This window comes from Lonchura striata, chromosome 2, assembly GCF_050655825.1.
Source record: "Lonchura striata isolate lonStrDom1 chromosome 2, ASM5065582v1, whole genome shotgun sequence".
In the NCBI taxonomy this organism is placed as follows: Eukaryota; Metazoa; Chordata; class Aves; order Passeriformes; family Estrildidae; genus Lonchura; species Lonchura striata.
In genome coordinates, this window is record NC_140704.1 from 54,345,817 (window position 1) to 54,364,115 (window position 18,299).

Here is an 18,299-nt window from a genome sequence, read left to right on the forward strand (position 1 = left end):
TAATGAGTATGAGTGGGCCAACTCATTTTTTATCCCTAGAACTCCTGAATATTCCACTCTCAAAGAAGAAAGGGGAGGTGAAAGCGTTTGAAGATATATTAAAATAATGCCATTTAGAATAGATCCCTTTTCAAAATATTTGCTAAATAATACAGTGTGTGTTGTTTTAAGCAAACTGCCTTTTTTGCTTTAAAAATATTTTTAATTCTTCAACAGTGTATTACTAGATAAACTGACAAAACATCTCAGAACCAAACATAAATGTGCAATTTTAATGCCTTCTAATCACACAAATCAGCACAAGATTTTTGTACTTGTGCATGACCTTCTTCAAATTATCCCTCCATTTTGGCTGAATGAGAATGAGCATGGGCTATTTGATAAAAAACACTAAGTGTGTGAAATGAGGGGCCCTCATCGTTTCTGCCAGACTCCTCTTGACAGAATGATGATAGAAGCATCACATCCCTGGGAGAGTAAATGCAAACTGACAGGAGATGAGCCTTTAGATGTTGAATATAATCTTGAATTGTGCTTGAAGTGTCTTATTATCTTGTCTTTTGATGTCTGAAGGGGTGGCTCATTGTTAGAAAAAGGAAAGCCCTTGCACATCTTTGCCATCTTTAAAAATTGTTTGGCCTTTAACAACTGCTTTTCCAACTAATGTCCATTTCTCCTGACAATAAATATGGCAGGTCGTCAGCAAGTGACAAACAATTTACTTTACATGCCAAGCTTTTATGTCTTTTGAGAGCTCATGTGGAAGCATATTTTAAAAAGCCAGGAAATTAGCACCATTACAAATGTTAAAATGGCTGCATGTGTGTAGCATGCTGTGTGGTTATTCATTACTGCTACATTTCTGTTTAAATTCCTGTCTTTCCTGTAATCAGACTGCTGTTAAAGTTCTTTATTTATCATTGACTAAAAATAGTCAATGAAAAATAAAGAGCAAGAGGCAATTTTCTTCTGCTCTAAAAAAAGAAGTATTATAGATAAAGTACATGGGTAATGCATAAAATCATATTTATTAATCATAACAAATCAATATTAGTAGCAGTATGGCACAGTTTACCTGTATTGCAGATCCTCACAATCACATCACTGTTTTTCCTCCTTCAAGCAGCTTGACTTTTTTCTTCTTTTTTTTCCAACTTAAAAGTTTAATGACGAATCAGATCAATATGATTCCTTAGCAACTAAATCACAGGCACACTAGTTTTTCCTGTCACAGCACCAGTTTTGTGAAAGCAGTCAAGTTCTTTTTTCAGGCCTCCGTCAGTCTGAGAATCCATAAGAATTCTCAAATGGATCATAAACTGTTACAGGGTTCAGGTTATTGTATCATTATAAAAATGTATTGATATAGTACAGATGACAAGACATGCAGCTCTTGTGCTAGTCTATTACAACCATCTGAATACCACAAGAAATATCAGATATAAACAAAATAAAACAGTCAGCAGTACGCTGTCTTTTAGGGCATCCTTTTTTTTTTTTTTTTTAACTGTTTTAAGCAGGTTTGAAATACCACAGTTATATGAACCCACAGAAAATAATACAAAACCAGAAGAATGTTTTATTAAAAATAAATAACCAAAAACCTGACCAGACCCTAGAGATATTTTTTTCTTTTTGCAAGAACGGGCCTGATTTTTCTCCTTATGATGAATGTTTCACGCCTGGGTTTTCAGATAGAGTATAAAGCAAAACCCTCCTTCATCTCCCTTCCAATAGAGCCCCAGACAGCCCACCTACCACAGCTGGGAGAATACACCCTGTATTCTAACACATCAGCCTTTGCACCAGCCAGGGTCTGCTGACACAAGCAAACCTGAAATTTTTAAAGTGCTATTCAAAATACACCAGCATCATTTTACACAAATGAGACAATGGCAATGTGAGAAAGGCTTGACCTCCAAACTCAAACCCTTTGAAGTCCGCGGTCACAAGCCAGAGTGCTGTAAATGCAAAGTTGCTCACTGACTAGCACATCTCATCTGAGCAAAGCTTTGCATCATCTGGTCCCTCTTTTATTCATTGCTTCATAAAAGCAAAGCAGTGTGGGGACTGGGGAGAGTGGGAGCAAGCCGGACCAGTTGATTGAAAGATTTTTTTTTTTCTTCTCAGCAACTGTTATGAGAAGGTTCACTGTGCTATATCCACACAGTTAAAATGAGAAGACTCTGCAAACAATGCATCAAATCCCAGCAAGAGAGTCACACAAGAGTTTTCCCTAACACTCTTCATGCCAGGAAGAAAAAGACACATCAACTGAAACAACTTATGCAGATGCTTTTCTTGCTGGATATTATCACTAAGTTCATTGTGTTTATGACAGTAAAGTATATTCAATTAGTAGCAATTGGGGTTTTTTTCTATGTTTTCATTTCCTTTTTTCTTTTAGCTGTAAATTCCATTTTTCCTTCATCAATATTTGTGACTTGCAGTCCAAGTATTTATGACTTCAGGCAAGGAAGTACAAGAAAAGAGGAGAAATATAAATCACAGTTGAGACCAAATATATCTACCTAATTTCCTTCCACTCCCTTTAATCTTGCTGATTTTTCTAGTTGTTTTTGTTTTAGTAATAATTACCATTTATGTTCCTTTTTTTAATTATGATCATCTACTCTACTTAAGAACTTTCCCATCTTAATGGAAGATTTACATACATTCTGCCACTGACCTCCCCATGACAGCAGAGATGGAGTTGCAGAGCCTTAGCAACACTCATGGAATACACCTGCACAGCAAAACAGAAACCTAAAGTAACCCCAGGACTGGTTCCATAATTCATAATTTGTTAAATATGAATGCAGCATAATTATAGAATGGTTGCTACTTCCTGACAGTATGTTTCCTTGGCCAATTTTAGCTCCACAACATAAGAAACCACTGTAGAGGAGGGACTGAAACAAGTGGAGGGGCCAAACCGACTTGCAAGTATTAACAGGATGAATATCCTGTTGAAATCTATGGTCTTCTGTGTATGCGACGGGCACCCAAGACCTGTCAGAATCTGGCCTCATGTTTACTCAAATCACTGAGGAAACATAACATCTCTACACCATGTGAATAAATCCTAACTGTATGCAAAATAAATTACAAAAATTACTCCATATAGTATTTTCTCAAGAGATTAGACTGAATTAAAATGATTTTTCTTCCTCTCCAGTTAACACTGTTCTATCTCAAGAAATAATTACCCATACTTAATAGTACAATATATTAAAGTATGCCTTAAGGTATGTTAACTGAAAAGCAATTCTGGTTTCTTGATTAAACAGAGGTTTTTGATCATCCTCTTCAAGGAACAAACTCCCCCAAACATTAAGCCTCAAACAAATCACAGAAACCTAAAGACCTTGACAGAGGGAAGCAAAATGCATTTTGCAACTGCCCATGACACAGCAGGATGTGTTTCCAGCTGTGTGCACACACCAAGGAGCAGAGGAGAGGAGAACAGCTCCAAGCCTGGCTGTAAGGAAGAAGGGAAGACAGGAAAGATAGCACTTTCATTTTACCCATGTTCTACTTTACAAGCCTTGGTGTTTGTGGTGAGAATAACAGGCTGTGTGTCCAATGTGCTCTGGGAAAGGACTCCCTTTAAAGTCTTCTGGAAAGCAACTGACTGCCAGTAATTGTTTGTTCAACAACTTAAAACCAAGATTTTAAAATGTAGGACTATATCAGATAGGAGACTGAGCTAGAAAATGAAAATTATTTAATAGAATCTCTAATGGCAACCAAACCATAGAACAACCATCTGAACTGAAAAGCACAAAGATGTTCCTAAAAGCCAATATTTTAAAAGTTAGTGGTACTGCCATTCTGTAAACTCCATGCTTGCTTTGAAATAAAGAATCTAATGATAGACTTCTATAGAAAATGTTGTTCCTAATGCAAAAAAGTCTTTATTACTTACTTGTGTTACATTCAAATCTTCAGTGTAACATGAAATTATTTTAGAACTCTGGGTTTTTTATTCTATTTGAATAATGATTGTCATATTTCAGTCACACTAGCTGTTAATTTGTATATATTACAAATATATATATATTTAACTTTTGTAATTTTTTTCAAGTAGTGTGATTACTCTGTTTTGTGAAATATAACATTTCTGTAAAACAACACCAACTGTTCAGAAATTAAAATTATGGTTTACCTTTCTGAAAAAAAGAACATCTGAGAAGAAAAATAAATTCTCACTTTCCTAATATTGTATATTCTTTCTTGTATATTTATTTATTTCCTAATATTGTATATTCTTCTTTCTTTTATATTCTAAAATAAAACCATAAATCCAAATTTCTTTTATGCATAGACAAGCAGTAGTTTAGTGTTTAAAAAAACACTTGCTTTAGGGTGCAGGGGTGTGCAGTGTTCATTGATTTGGTAGATACAGATATCCCTGAAATCTAGAGAACAGACCCAATTTTAATCTGTCTGAAAAAAGCAGATTCTACCCAGCCAGACAGGATGAGGTACTATTCTTCTTTAGATTACCTTTGCTTTCAAAGCAAAAGGGCTTCTGAGAGCATCAAAGCAGTATCACAACATAAAGCAGGACATGTCACAATACAAATCTTTCTTTGTTTCATACTGATATTGATTTTGATTTTTAGATGGTGGAAAAAAAGAAAAGAAAGACTTTATGGTTTAAAAACATCAAGCTATTTACATGAAAAAATAATATTCCAGTTGAAACCTGCAAATTATGACACATTTAATTTTATACTGGTTTTGTCCCTGTTTAGCATTAATTTTCTTATTTCATCATTTGAATGTAGTTGCTACCTCTGAGTTTGTCAGAAATATTTTTGTAACTCACAAAATAATGGGTTTTTTTAAGTACTAATGGTAGTACTAGTGGTAGTCATGTAAAAAGTCAGAAAATAAACCATTTGTGGAAGAAACCTTAATATATTGAATATGCAATTAAATCAAAGTATAAAAACCCTTAAAGCTGATGTTCCTATCCTTTATCCATCTTTCCCCCAAAAAAAGGGACCACAGATGATGGATCCAACAGAAGAAACAGTTGCACAGGGAAAAAGAATTAAAACAAAGAAGAACCTTCAAATGACAAGAAAAAAAAACCTAGGAAGACAACACAAGGAAAACCAAGTGCTACACAGGATATTAAAGAGAAAAATGATCCACAGGAGAATGGCAACTGTTACTATGAGCTTCCTACAGCTACCTCTGCCTTTGGATATTTTTAAAAAATTTATTAACCTGACAGCAGGAAACTTTATACATATTGCCCTGACAGGGTGCCAGTTTGGTATAAGCACTTGCTGCCTCTTTGTTTAGCATAAGGAAATCAAGAGAGGTGTTAAGTGGTGCCATGTGTTCATTTGGGCAAATCTAACTTTGCCACCATCTGCCTCACCTGCACATTCCTACAGAGAACTTGATTAATCATGTGAAGTCCAATAGAATCATAGCATTATCCTTCCTTTTTACATTTACTTCCTTTTCAATCAAATGTGCAAACGTCTGATCTATTATTAATCTCAAAACACAAACTGGCAAGGATCTCAATCAAAGAATCTAACAGTTCTTTCACAAATTACCTGTTTACTGTCTAGTAGCCAGCATGTCCCCTTTGAAACAGCCAGCCATTTATGTTGCCTTTAAACAAGTTTGTTGCTATTTTTATAACTTCAGAGAGAAGAAAGATTAATTAAAAATGAACGTTTTGTCATTCAGTCATACCAATTACATACTAGGATTTAATTGGTTTTTCCTTCCCTCTAATGTTAGTTGCTCTATGTATAAATACAGAAAATGAGATTTCAAGACTCATTTTAAAAACACATAGCATACACATTAAAAAAAACCAAAACACTATTAATTTACACTCTAGCTTTTTTTTTGTTTTTGTTTTGTTTTTTTAATGGTCTGTCTTTGTCACAATTCAGGGACAGCTACAAGACTCCTCTTTATTTCCATACAAGCAGGATTTATTAGTGGGGCTGCAATACCTGTCCTTCATCAGCCCAATATTGCTTTCATCAAAGGATAAGGGACTAAAACTCTGGAACCTACGTGCTGGCACCAGTACCACCATAGCCTGAGCTACCTGCAGTACCTAAGCAGGGCAGGAAAGCTGAGCTGAGGATGGATTTTCTACCTTACCATTGCATCATGCTTTGTGATTAAATAGTCATAGCATCTGTTTTGGTTTTAATGGGCATTTACTCCCCATTCACAAGTACATGTCCCACTGACAAAGAATTCTGCCAAGAAATCAGACAACACTATTATTCAGAGTATTTCAAGTCCCTGTTTGCAAACACCTATTTAAAAATGCTCATGTAAAATATATCCTTCAGAATTAACAATCAATCACATAGCCAGATCTCTGGGTTCTTTAAGAACTTACTCATTATTTAAGCAAGACATCACTAAATTTTTAAAAATTAATTTAAAAGACTGCATGATGACTCAGTCCTGTAAACATGCCACCCATTAATGTTTTTCATTGACACAGTCTTTGTATTTAAAGAGGGCTCTTAATCCACAGATTATTTGCTTTAAGGTAAGTATCACACGTTCCAGTACTAGCAAGATCAGTTCTATGGCATGAATAACTGATACTGTCTTAAAACAAAGAACTCAAAATGTGGAAATTAAGGAACAAAATCATGTGAAGAGACAAGAATCTTCATATGCAGATCAAACATATTTCATATGTTATGTCTGCAGCCTCTAACAGAAGGCTCTAATTTCAACATAGAGATCATTTGGGCCATGAACCTTCCTATCAGACCAGAAATAGTCACTAGCACTTTAAAATGCATCAAGAGCAACAAATACACGTTGCCTTCTTCCACTGAATTTACCAAACCTTAGCAAAGCGTTCCTGATGGGCAGAGATCTTATAGGCCTTTGAAATTTGAGGATATAACCAAAGCACTGAGAATCATCCTTAAATACACTGATGAAAGGAAAGCTCATAGTCTGAAGGCCCCCATAGGCTAGATATACTGTTAAGGATGATAATGTCAGCTTCCTCACAGCAACCTGGCAATGACCTCTGCTCTGACCTGCAGAGACCACTGTCTCAAGAGGTAAAAGACAATTTAGTCCTTTATCCTTTGTAACTTAAAATATTCCATTGCCATAAATTCTAATCAAGGCAACTCCAATTAAAAAAAAAAATACAAAACAAACCAAAAAACATATATAACACATGTTTCTTTAAAGAGTAATACAAAAGATCTACTAGAAAAACATAATCAGCCAGAAACAACTTCTACTTTGTTTCTCTGAAGGATATATATGTATGGTTATACAGAAGGATACACACAGTTCTGAAACATGGGTAACAATGTGGGGAAGGAAAATAAAATCCCAAAGCCAATGCAGAGGTTTGAAAATAAAAACTTGTTTATTTAAATGCATGCAGACATTTAACTCCCATTCCCCACTCCATATTTCAAGCATACACAGCATTATGAAAAGATCAAAAGCCCACTAATGAACCAAAGAAAACCACAGTCATCAGATCTAGCACAAGAAACTCAAGATTTCATTTCACTGGAACAAAACCTTATCAGCAAAGAGAAAAAAAAAAAAAAAAAAGGTTAGTAGTCAATTTCTTTTTCTGTCCTGCAATGATTAAATAGGAAATGCTTCTGCTCCAAAATTAGAGGCTGGGTATTGCCCTCACTGTATACTTACAGCTTTATTTATTTTTTTTATTTGTAGAACTACAGACTGAATCTCAAACAATAACTTTTTATCATACAGTAAAATTACCTTAATAGTGCAAGTGCATGCACTCCCAGCTGTTTTTTCCGTCATCTAATTATGTCACAAATTGCCTTCAATTAAGCATTAATTAAGGGCTAGATCTAACTCCAGGAAAGTCTGCCTCAGTCCACAGGGAGTTTTGATGCTTGGATCAGCCACTTCATTCTTGGGATTTTTTTACCATACTGAGAATTTTATATATGACATACCCTTGGTGTCTAACTTTTGAATCTCAACAATTTATCACACAGCTAAACATGACGGGTGCTTTCTTTCTTCTAAGTTTTTTTTTTTTTTCAGAGCAATACTTCATAATTTATACTAGATTTGTTTGAAAATAGTCAAAAATAACAAATAGGATTAGTCAAGTTAGGATAAAATACCAGTATGTTTATTCAAGTGAAACTGCTGCTTAACATTAACAAAAGCTTTCTTTAGTAAGACCGGGGGCATTTGGCCCGGGCTAGTATTTTGAAGGATATTGCAGAGCAAGACAAGTTGATCTGAAAATGACATTGCTAGAAAAGTCATGAGCCATACTCAGTTTCTATGTTACTTAATTAGATTCTATGGTTAAAATAGGAAATATTACTTCAGAAATAATTTTTTTAAATTAATAACTCACCACAAGATCTCTCACAAAGCAACTTTACCTCATACTGGGATTTTTGTAACCAAAACAGTGTAGCTGTGCTAACTCACATTTCAAAACTGTGTTTTGCGGTAATGAGTCTCAGGACAGATTCCTTTACCAACATTTTGCGCCTAATTTTTGATGACTTTTTCTACTTTTTTCTGGGTTCATGTAACTTCCGCATCAAAAGTCTTTAGCATGAAGTATGCAATTTCAAAAGAGTTCACTGCTATAAAAGCACAAGTAGAGGATTACAGACTCCTGGACTATGCGACAGCATTTTCTTTCAAAGAGATACAAATTTTTAAAATGAAAAACAGAAGTCACCACCACCAGCAGAAAACAAGCCAGCAAACAACAATAAGATGCAACCCCTCTAATCACAGCTGCTCCTGTCCTCACCCACAGGGAACAGCTGCAGCACAGTGACAAAGTGCATCTTCCCAGAGACCTGGACACCAGTTTCAGGTGGAAGCTATTTCAGACTGTCAGGCACTTATACTTAATGCTGCTGTTTCTGAGACTTAAAATGCTGTGGCATTCATCCTCTTTGTAACTGATAGCAAAGCACCCATAAGAGAATCAAAAGTTTAGTGCTTCTCTTAAAAAATAAATACAACTAATTGTGCTCCTGTCCCTTCCTCACTGGCAGCAGGGACTGCTACCGAAAAGGTACCATTTTAACTTGTAACAAAAACCAAATACCCACTGTTTCTATGGCATGCAGTGAAATACCAGAACAAGAAAATTTGAGAATAAGCAGGTGAATTTTAGGAAAAGGTAGAGGTGAGAAAGGCAGGCCTTTGCAGAAATAAACTCATCCATCAAAAGAGGCTAAGCAGAATGTGTCTGGCAAAAGAAAGCTCTTCGCATCTCATCATTCAACTCTATTCATCTATATGAAAATAAGACTTATGAAATATTGCTAACATCAACAAGACACACAAATGTTGGTCATTCATTCCAACTAAATCAGTACATGATTTTCACAAATCCTTAAAAAAAATGAAAAGCAGCAGTGTAGAAAAACTTTATTCTCTAGGGACCTGTCTCCTCTTGACTTTCTAAAATGCTCCTCCTTCACCTGCTTAAGAGATTTGGGGAAAATTTTCACACAGCATGTATTAATTGCTATATTTTAAAAATACATTTATTGTCTCTGATTACATGAAAGAAGATTGAAGGAGAAAGTTGTTATTCTCTATGCCAACACCTGTCAATATGTTTATAATAATTTAACTTCGTACACTGCAAAGAAAAGTACAAAATATGCAGTCCTAACATGCTGTTCATAACATTAAACAAAGAAAAAACTATAGTGTGGTGATGTTCCTTATTTATGTATCAGAGCTTTAAACACAACTGTACTTGATAATTTTTAGTGTTTACTGCAAATCTGTCTTAAGGGATGCACTGTGATATAACATCTAATCATCTTTATTTTAAATTGGCTCAATTTGATCCTCAAATGTATCAAAATTGCCCCACTATCCCTTTTTTTTTGGTTGTTATAAAAGTTACTAAACACAATTGAAAAGAGCTGTTGCTAATAGATCTGTAGCATCTCTCATATTCTAACAAAACCTCAATAAATGGACGTAAGTTCATACCGAGGCATTTGGCCTATTTCACCTACTTTTGTTTACTTGGGAACATGTTTTTGGCAGTATAAAGATCAGACTAGCAAACATCTTACACTCGCCAATAGAAAAAGCACAATATATGAATTTTTAGCTCTTTCACTAGTGCTTTTAGTGAGATAAATTATATTTTCAGCCCAGAAAGGAGCAAGATATGGTTACACATCATTTCTATATCACACATGACAACTCTAATGAAAGTGTCTGTGTATATTTCACTACCACTGTAGAACATACAAATGACAAGGGCTCAAAAAATATCCTGCCTTTTATTAGAATACTTGCCTGATTGAAAAAAACAGACATTTCACTATCCTGAAATTAAAAGCTCAGTTTTTTGCTTTCTATGTGACTTGCTGTATTTAATAGAGGGAATAAAACATTTGAGCAAATAAAACATATAAACACAGCTGAAGATATCTATATTACTCTAAATAACTGGTAGCTTTTTAAATTTTAGACATTATAGTTCCTTCCTGGATAAAATGGGCAAAAATAATTATTATATGCTTTTTGAACATTCAAACTGCTAACGGAAATTATGCTTTCCATGGAAACAAAGATTACTAAGACGGTGCTTAAAAATGGATGTGATATTCAGTAACAGTAATTACTGCAATACAGAAATTAAATTTTAGGGGGATTTAATTATTATTTTTCCTGCATCTGTAGTGAGGTTATTTAGTAAAACATTCTGTGCTGTATCTTTCAGTAATGTGTAAAGAATATTATAATACACAATTGCACGTGTTCTTTTGTTTTTAAAAAATCTTACAATTCTTACTGTAGGTAGAACACTGAAATCTAAACACTGCTAGAGATTTCCTTACAGATTATGAAATCAAAAGTTAAATCTTAGAAAATGGGCTCTCACCCCCTCTCCCTTAGAGCTGCATTCCCTTTAAACAAGACCTTTTTCCCTTTGACTTCCACCGATAGAATAATAAAAAATAAGTAAGTGCTCCATTTTTATTAAGGTTTGTCTCAGGTCACAAGTAGAAATAATTAAAAGGGACTTCTTCAGGAGTGTAGTCCTTCTAAACCCCAAATGTCACAATGTACCATACAGTGCTGCTACAGCTCAGACACCTATCAACATCTATCACTCAAGCACGCGCCTCAACAGCTCTGCTCCCTTTTCTGATTAGAGATCAGAGTTGCTTGAGTTGGCTTACAGGGTGTCATCCGTTTGAATGACAGATGTCTGTGTTGGAGTGCCACTCTCACTGCTTTTGTTTTGATTGTGAAATGTTACACTTAGCTCACACAATTTGGACTATTCCAAAATGAATAAAAAATCAAAATGTAATATCTCTTTCCACAGGCTTGAGGAGAAATATTTAATTTCTGATTTAAATTCCAAAAACCTTAGGTCCACGTGCAATACCCTTGCTAGGCTTTGTTTACTCAGCCTGAAGTGCTTTCTACAAGACTCTTTCAGTTCTCTTCAGCCAGATTTATTTTTACCATAAAAGAATTATAACTTTTCAGTTTAATCAAGCCTCAGAAAAAGCTGGTAGCGTGTGCAACACACCAGCATCTACCACAATAAGTGTTAAAGTACTCCTGGAAAATAATACACACACACACACATAATTTTACGTTACAAGCCATGGTTCAAAAAAAAATGCATACAATATCTGCAACTTGCACTAAATACGTCAATTGTTAGCAAAAGTTTTCAGGACTAATGCTGTCATTCTGGTAACCAGTTGCAATAGGAGCAGAGGACTCTGTGCCTGCATGCTCCAAGCTACTCTTTCCTACTTACAAGAAAATTGAGTGGGGAAAAAAAAAAAAAAAAAAAAAAAAAAAAAAAAAAAAAAAAAAAAAGAGAGAACGGGAAGATTGCTCTTCCGGACAACATGGTAGCAGTGAAATGAAATACCTAGACAGACTTACCGAAGAGCTTGCTGGGAGTGTCCTCGCTGTCATTTGATTCCACAGGAGCAAGCAAGGGCTCATTCAGCTCGTTGTCTGAAGTAGCTGCCTTGTCCTCACCTCTCAACTCTGCATTCATTTCACTCCGCAGTGACAGCAAGGGCTTACTGACTTGTCCAGCTATCATTGGATCCTAGAATGGGGGGGAAAAAAGAGTGAGGGGGAAAAAAAGTGGCAGCTTTGGTGTGCGTGTACTCTCTCTTCCACTCCCTCTCTCTCTCACACACACACATACACTCTCTCTCTCTCTCTCTCTCTCTCTTATCTGTGGCTGCTCCTGCTGTTATTGCTGGCTGCAGTCAAGTGAAGAGCTATTACAGATCCAATGAGTTTTCCATTACTCCCCACCCTATTAAAGCTCAACTAGCATGTGAGAGATTCAGGATGCTTTGGAGAAAAACTTCTATGAAAGCAACATAACCAACACAGCTTTAATTGTGGGATGTGCTTTTTTTGTGTGTATGTTTTTACACCTCACCCTGTCCTTAGCATAGTAAGAGAAGAAATTCCTATATGCTCCGATACCACAGAAGAGGAGCCCCCTGTGAGTGCTCCATAGCGATTTAAAGAGGCATCCTCAGCTGTATAACATTAACAAAATCAAATACACAGTTCCTAGCATTACAGCATTTCTATGAAAATACACAGCATCAAATAGCCATTTCATTACATACTTTTAAAAGAGATACAGTTTTCTTCTAACTCTTCCTGTTGTTGGGATACTATGCTCCAAAAGTCCATAAAGACACAAACACGCATTTTTCTTTTGAAAATAAAAAACCACAGAAAACGTTTTATAAAAGATAAAATTAGGGAAGATACTTACACATACAGTTTGCAATTATTCTTGTGTTTGCAATATTATATGCCCCATAGAACATTACACATATATATATATGTACACATCTAAATTTTTCCTTGATGATCAGAATCTGTTTTGTCTTCTGCTCATTGAGGATGTTTAGGGGTCAAGCATTATTTCCAAGCACACTCGGTTATTCCGTTTGCAAAATAATAAGCATAATATCATGACAGCACAGAAAGCAGAGTAGAAAAAAAAACTAAGAAAAAGAAAAAGAGCAAGTGACCTTGTTGATCTCTCTAGCAGCTATTTATTGCAAAGTTCATGCCTAAATGGTTCTTATGCAGAGAACAGGTGACCAGCGAGCAAGTAGGTTGGCTAGCATGTTCCCTCTGTCCCGTCCTTACATTGGTCGATGTTCGCCTGTGGGTTTTTTAATGTATTCATGTCTGAAAAGTGAATTTGATATGACACATGATAATCTATGAAAATGTTAATCAATACAAATAGTTTAAGCTGTCATCAAATGCTCTTCTTTAGTCAATACTCATACTGCCGAAAACAATGTCACTGTCACCAGGGCTCAATTTGCACAGCACTTAAATATTGGACTCTGTGCATCAATGCACTCCTCTTCAAATACTGTAGGTAAACACATTTTCTCCCTATTTAAGGCTGAAGCACTCAGCACGCATTTAGTTGAGCCGAATCCTCCCTTTTGAATACCTTGATAGGTCCACTGGAGGGCAAAATTAATACTTAATTGAATCTCACAGTCATCAAAATAATCAATACTTTTTTATTATTTATTCTTTACAGTCTGTTGACTGTTTCAAACCTCTGAGGGAATGGTGGAAAGGATTCATGGCTTTGAAACACTGTCATTTAACAAGGTAATTTTCAGTGGGGCATTAGGGGTTGTGAAACATATAATAAAACAAAAATGGTGGCTTATAATAGGAAGAAAGAAAAGAATTATATTTCTGCCATCTAACAAAACAGGATAAATAAAAAAAGCAAGTGCAAGCAGGAGAGGGAGAAAGGAGGGGGAGAGGGAAAGAAAGACTGGCTTTTGAAGGGTTTTATCATATCAAGAGCAGAGCTGAGCTTTCATAATGCTGACATTTCTCATTCTGACAATCCTAAACAAGTGGAAAGGATGAGATCGCAGATATCATCTTTCATCACATTCCCCAGCTTAAGAACCAACATGACAGCTTCTCTTCCCTTTACACTGTTAATTACTAAATAAAATACTGCTCTCTGTCAGCATTAGATTATTGCAGATAGCAACCACAAACATTACTCCATTGTTTTGTTTTTGCCTTTTTTTAAACCAGTGATACCTACCTTGAACTCTTCAGAAAATAAATTAGGCTTGTGTCTATATATTGTAAATATATGAAACATAATCAATTTAATCAATTTTGTCAATCCATGTTATTGTCAGGCTAAATTGCTGGCAATTTATTAACATTTCATTTACTGTATTTATTAGGCAGTAACAATCTGAACATTTCTTAGATGTTTCTGGAGAGGAAACGAAAACCAACAGATTTCTTTTGCAGACACTAAAAAACTCTGAGTTGTTTTGCCTCATACTCATAGTGCACTATGGACAGTCATTTACTGAGGCAAAAAATTTGTTTGCTTTCATATACTAAATAATGTATTTTAGTGGGTTTTGCAGCTAAAGGTCATTGTGAACACAAACAGCATTGTTTCAGTCTGTGCTGCTTCTCTCAGTTTCAGCTACTCAAAACTAACATCAAGATTAGTTACTAACACCATAACAAATGGGAATCAGAACAAAATATGACCTTTTTCATCAAAGTAGTTTGGGGAGGGAACTAATCATGTCCACAGAAAAGAACTCCTGATCTGAGGACTAACAGCAATTTAATGGATTTAATGGAATCTGTAGGATTCTAGATTAAGTCTAAGTTGCCAGATTCTAAAATAGAATGTATGAAAAATGGGAGGAAGAATAATGTGGGAAATGTGACAGCACTGGGAGAAACCTCAGCCCTTCGATGACAGTGAATTCACAGCAACTTCAACAGAGCCAGGGTTTTATTTGTTATGTATATCGATAATTTGGTCTCATCGGGAATATTTTGTTCATTTCTGGTTAGCCTATCTAAGAAAAATACATCAGAAAAAGGTGCAGTAAGAATGACAAACTGCTCGAAAGGACTGGAAGTGTGACTAAGAATGAGCGTGATCAAAGGATACAAGAAAATAAACAGCAGAGAGAAAATGTAGATCAGAAACTATTCACCCTAACTCATCTGAGGAGAAAAGGTGTCTCCACTGAAATGGGAAAAAGTCATAAATCTAATAGTAATGAATTATATTTTTCTAAACAGTAGGTGGTAGAAAATCTCTTGAACTCACTGCTGCAAGGTATCACTGAGACCTGCACTGCAGCAAACATCAACATAGTCACTCACATGGCTGGCCATACTCTTTGCAGTGAATTTGCAAACACGGCTTTGCAAACGCTTAGGCAATGACTATAACAAGTGAATTAACAGAAACTGCTGCCCCCTCCCTCAGGCAGCTCAAGAACCTGTAGTTAACCCCCAGGGTAGCTCTCTCTGTCAGGTGGTAAATGAACAACTTTATCTCTAAACAGACGGAGTAGATACTCTCCAAATTTCTAGTCTACAAGAAGACTAAATAAATCACTTAAATGATGACTTAAGGAAAGGTATGTTTCCTTGACAAATATATTAAAAATTGGACATTTTTAAACTTCAGATTATCTTCAGGCCTTCAATTGCTTTCTGTGCTTAAAAACATGCCTGCTCTACAGTGAATTAGGCACATTTAAAGACTATTGTTTTTGCAAAACACATAATAAATTATAATTCCAGTGCACAGCAAGTGGCCTAGTTTGCAAAATCCCATGGTGATCAAAGGGGTTTTTCCTGTGTTTCCTAATGGCCTTCTTAAAAAAATTCTGGAGTAGTTGCTATGACAGCTGCAGGCCCAGCAGCCTTCACCTCTTCTTTTGCCCACCTACAAGTCCATCCCAGAGAGGCTCCGCAGCATTGGAGAGAATGCATTGAGGCAAGGAATTGCATATGCATCTTTAGTAGCTAATACTGTCAGGACCTGTTCTGCACTGCATGTCTGTGGGCTTGACATTCAGTATTTGCTTTTTGGAAGGTGCTCTTTGGAAGGTGCTATAGGTCAGATTACACTTTGTACTGTAACAGAGGCTCTTCTGTTCACTGACAGCCACACAAAAGTTTCAGCTTTTCATATGCAAAACTGAAAAGTCTAAGAATGCTTAAAACCAGCAAGATGAACTTTTTCAAAAGGGTTTATATGCTTTAAGTAAGAAGCAAGGGAGCATAATGCTTCAGAATTTTAGGGTTCAAATTTTGAGAGAACTAAGGAATCTAAACTAATTTAAAAGATAGCTGTATATACCACACATGTAGTGACAAATTATACACACATCTCTTGCAGATACTCATATAACTTGTCATCTATTTCTTGTCCAACTAGCACTAGTACTTCCAGACTTGCCTGTTTCCTGTGAGATCTCCCTGACAGCTTTGTGCTGCAAGTGGTCCTCCCTGCTGTGTGTCTCCCTGAAGGGGTGGCTTATTCCTCCTGTAATTCAGTTACAGTACCTGATACACCACTTTTCAGCTCTACCACTCCCTCATGGTTTAAACTGGCTGTTGGGCTTAATTTAATAGTAAAAATCCTGTGGATTTGCAAATGCAAATTACAATTCTGGTAACACACCCTCTTCGAAAAGCTAAAACCTTTACTTTTTTCTTACCTGAAGGACTGTACAAAGTACAGGACAACATTTATCACTGTGCTAAAATCTTTGCCTTTGCACTTTAAAGGTAAAAGTGTAGTTTCTAAGCAAAACTACTTAGTAATCAGACATCTTTTAAAAGAAACTGTATAGGGTTTGTGTCAAACATGCCCTAGGCAGAAGTCTAAAAATTAATTACTTTCTTCCTTAATGTAGGACTTGGGTGATAATAGAGCTTCGTAAAGGCTTCACGTACTGATTTAGCCGCCGGTCTAAATTTTGTACTTACTGCACCATAAACCTTGTTGCTCTGAATGTAGTTACTTTCTAAATTCTAGTTCAGAGAAAAAGTAAGGTCCTCTGTTTTGCTTTTTATTTTGCCCTTAGTTTGAAGTTAATTTGCACAGACTTCCCCTCCCCCCCCCACCATAAAAGTACTAGAAATCAATTTACTGCTTTTCTTCAAAACATTAAATAAATCCTGCCCAAACCACCACCCCCAATCATGATATTGCACAGACTTCTATTTAGGACATACACAATGAATTTGTTTGAGAGCAAACAGAAAAATTCTACTAATAAATTTATATAAAATTCTACTAATAAATTTATATAAATAAATAGTAAAACTTATACTTCATAATTACTTATTATTCCAATGACTACTCTTAAAATTTATTCAAATTGTAGCTTCTAAATTTTTTAATCAAAATAGAGCACAATTACAAACTTGGATAAAGCTGTTCTAAGATGTACCTTAGCTTAGTTTTTGTGTGAGGAATACATTAACAAGACTCTAGTGGGGAAAGATTGGATTTCTTTTTTTGGTAAATACCAGTGAAATTTAGAATTACCTTCTCCCTTGGTCTTCTTATGAAAAACTTTTCTTCCTTCATCTTATTGCTTCTAGACAAATTCTTTTTTATTTTTTCCATAAATAAAGATCTCTTTCAGACAACTTTCTTTGATTCTTTCTTCTTTTAGCATTGTTTTATCTGCTGTCACTAATGTGCTGATATTTCCATCCCAATCTATCCATAGACTGGTTTATGCAAGCTACTTTGAATCAACCTTTTGCCCCCTGCTAGCCTCTGACCATTTCTACCTGCTGGCTCTTATTTCCCTGGAAAAGTTACAGGGAAAAAACACATTTTCTTCACAGCCACTTGTACTACCACCTTTGGATGGATGTTTATAAGCAAAACAAACAAGCTGATACATGATCATTGGTCTCTCATCACTACTTTGATCTTGAACTTCTATTTACGTATTTATGTCTCTTACCTATATTAATCATATTCAGCTTACTAAAATCTTCTGTATTACCTCTCTTTTCTCTTACAGCAAAAAGTTGATATGTCATCCGTTCATCTCACTCAATATGAATATTATCACCCAAAACAGTCTCTGCTTTTTACAGCTAGAATTGTATTTATTCTCCTCATTAAATTTTCTGTAGCAGAAAAAGAAAGTTCTTCTTTTCTCCCTTTTCTCAATACTAATGTGGCTTTGGACATTTTGTGTTTCCAGTGATATTAATTTTCACATGTTCATAATATGACTAATTAACATACTATAACTAATAACATAACTAATTAACTAAATTAATATTAATATATAATATAACTAAATAACTCATTCATTTTTATTATTATTTTATTAATAAAACTGAACAATAAAAATTTAATTTGGAAAGTCAGAAAAACTATCACTGGCCATGGCACTTCCTTT

At 35.4% G+C, this 18,299-nt stretch overlaps 1 protein-coding gene across 13 annotated transcripts in view; it reads right to left on the minus strand.

Annotated features, from left to right (window-relative positions):
* The window catches only part of POU6F2 (POU class 6 homeobox 2), a 354,882-nt gene that overhangs the window by 280,592 nt on the left and 55,991 nt on the right, over positions 1 to 18,299 (minus strand). For all 13 annotated transcript variants that reach the window (XM_021546755.4, XM_085570635.1, XM_021546724.4 and 10 more), the window contains one exon: positions 11,944 to 12,115. In XM_021546755.4, the coding sequence (XP_021402430.3) occupies positions 11,944 to 12,115 (172 nt within the window). The remainder of the gene's footprint in view (positions 1 to 11,943; positions 12,116 to 18,299) is intronic.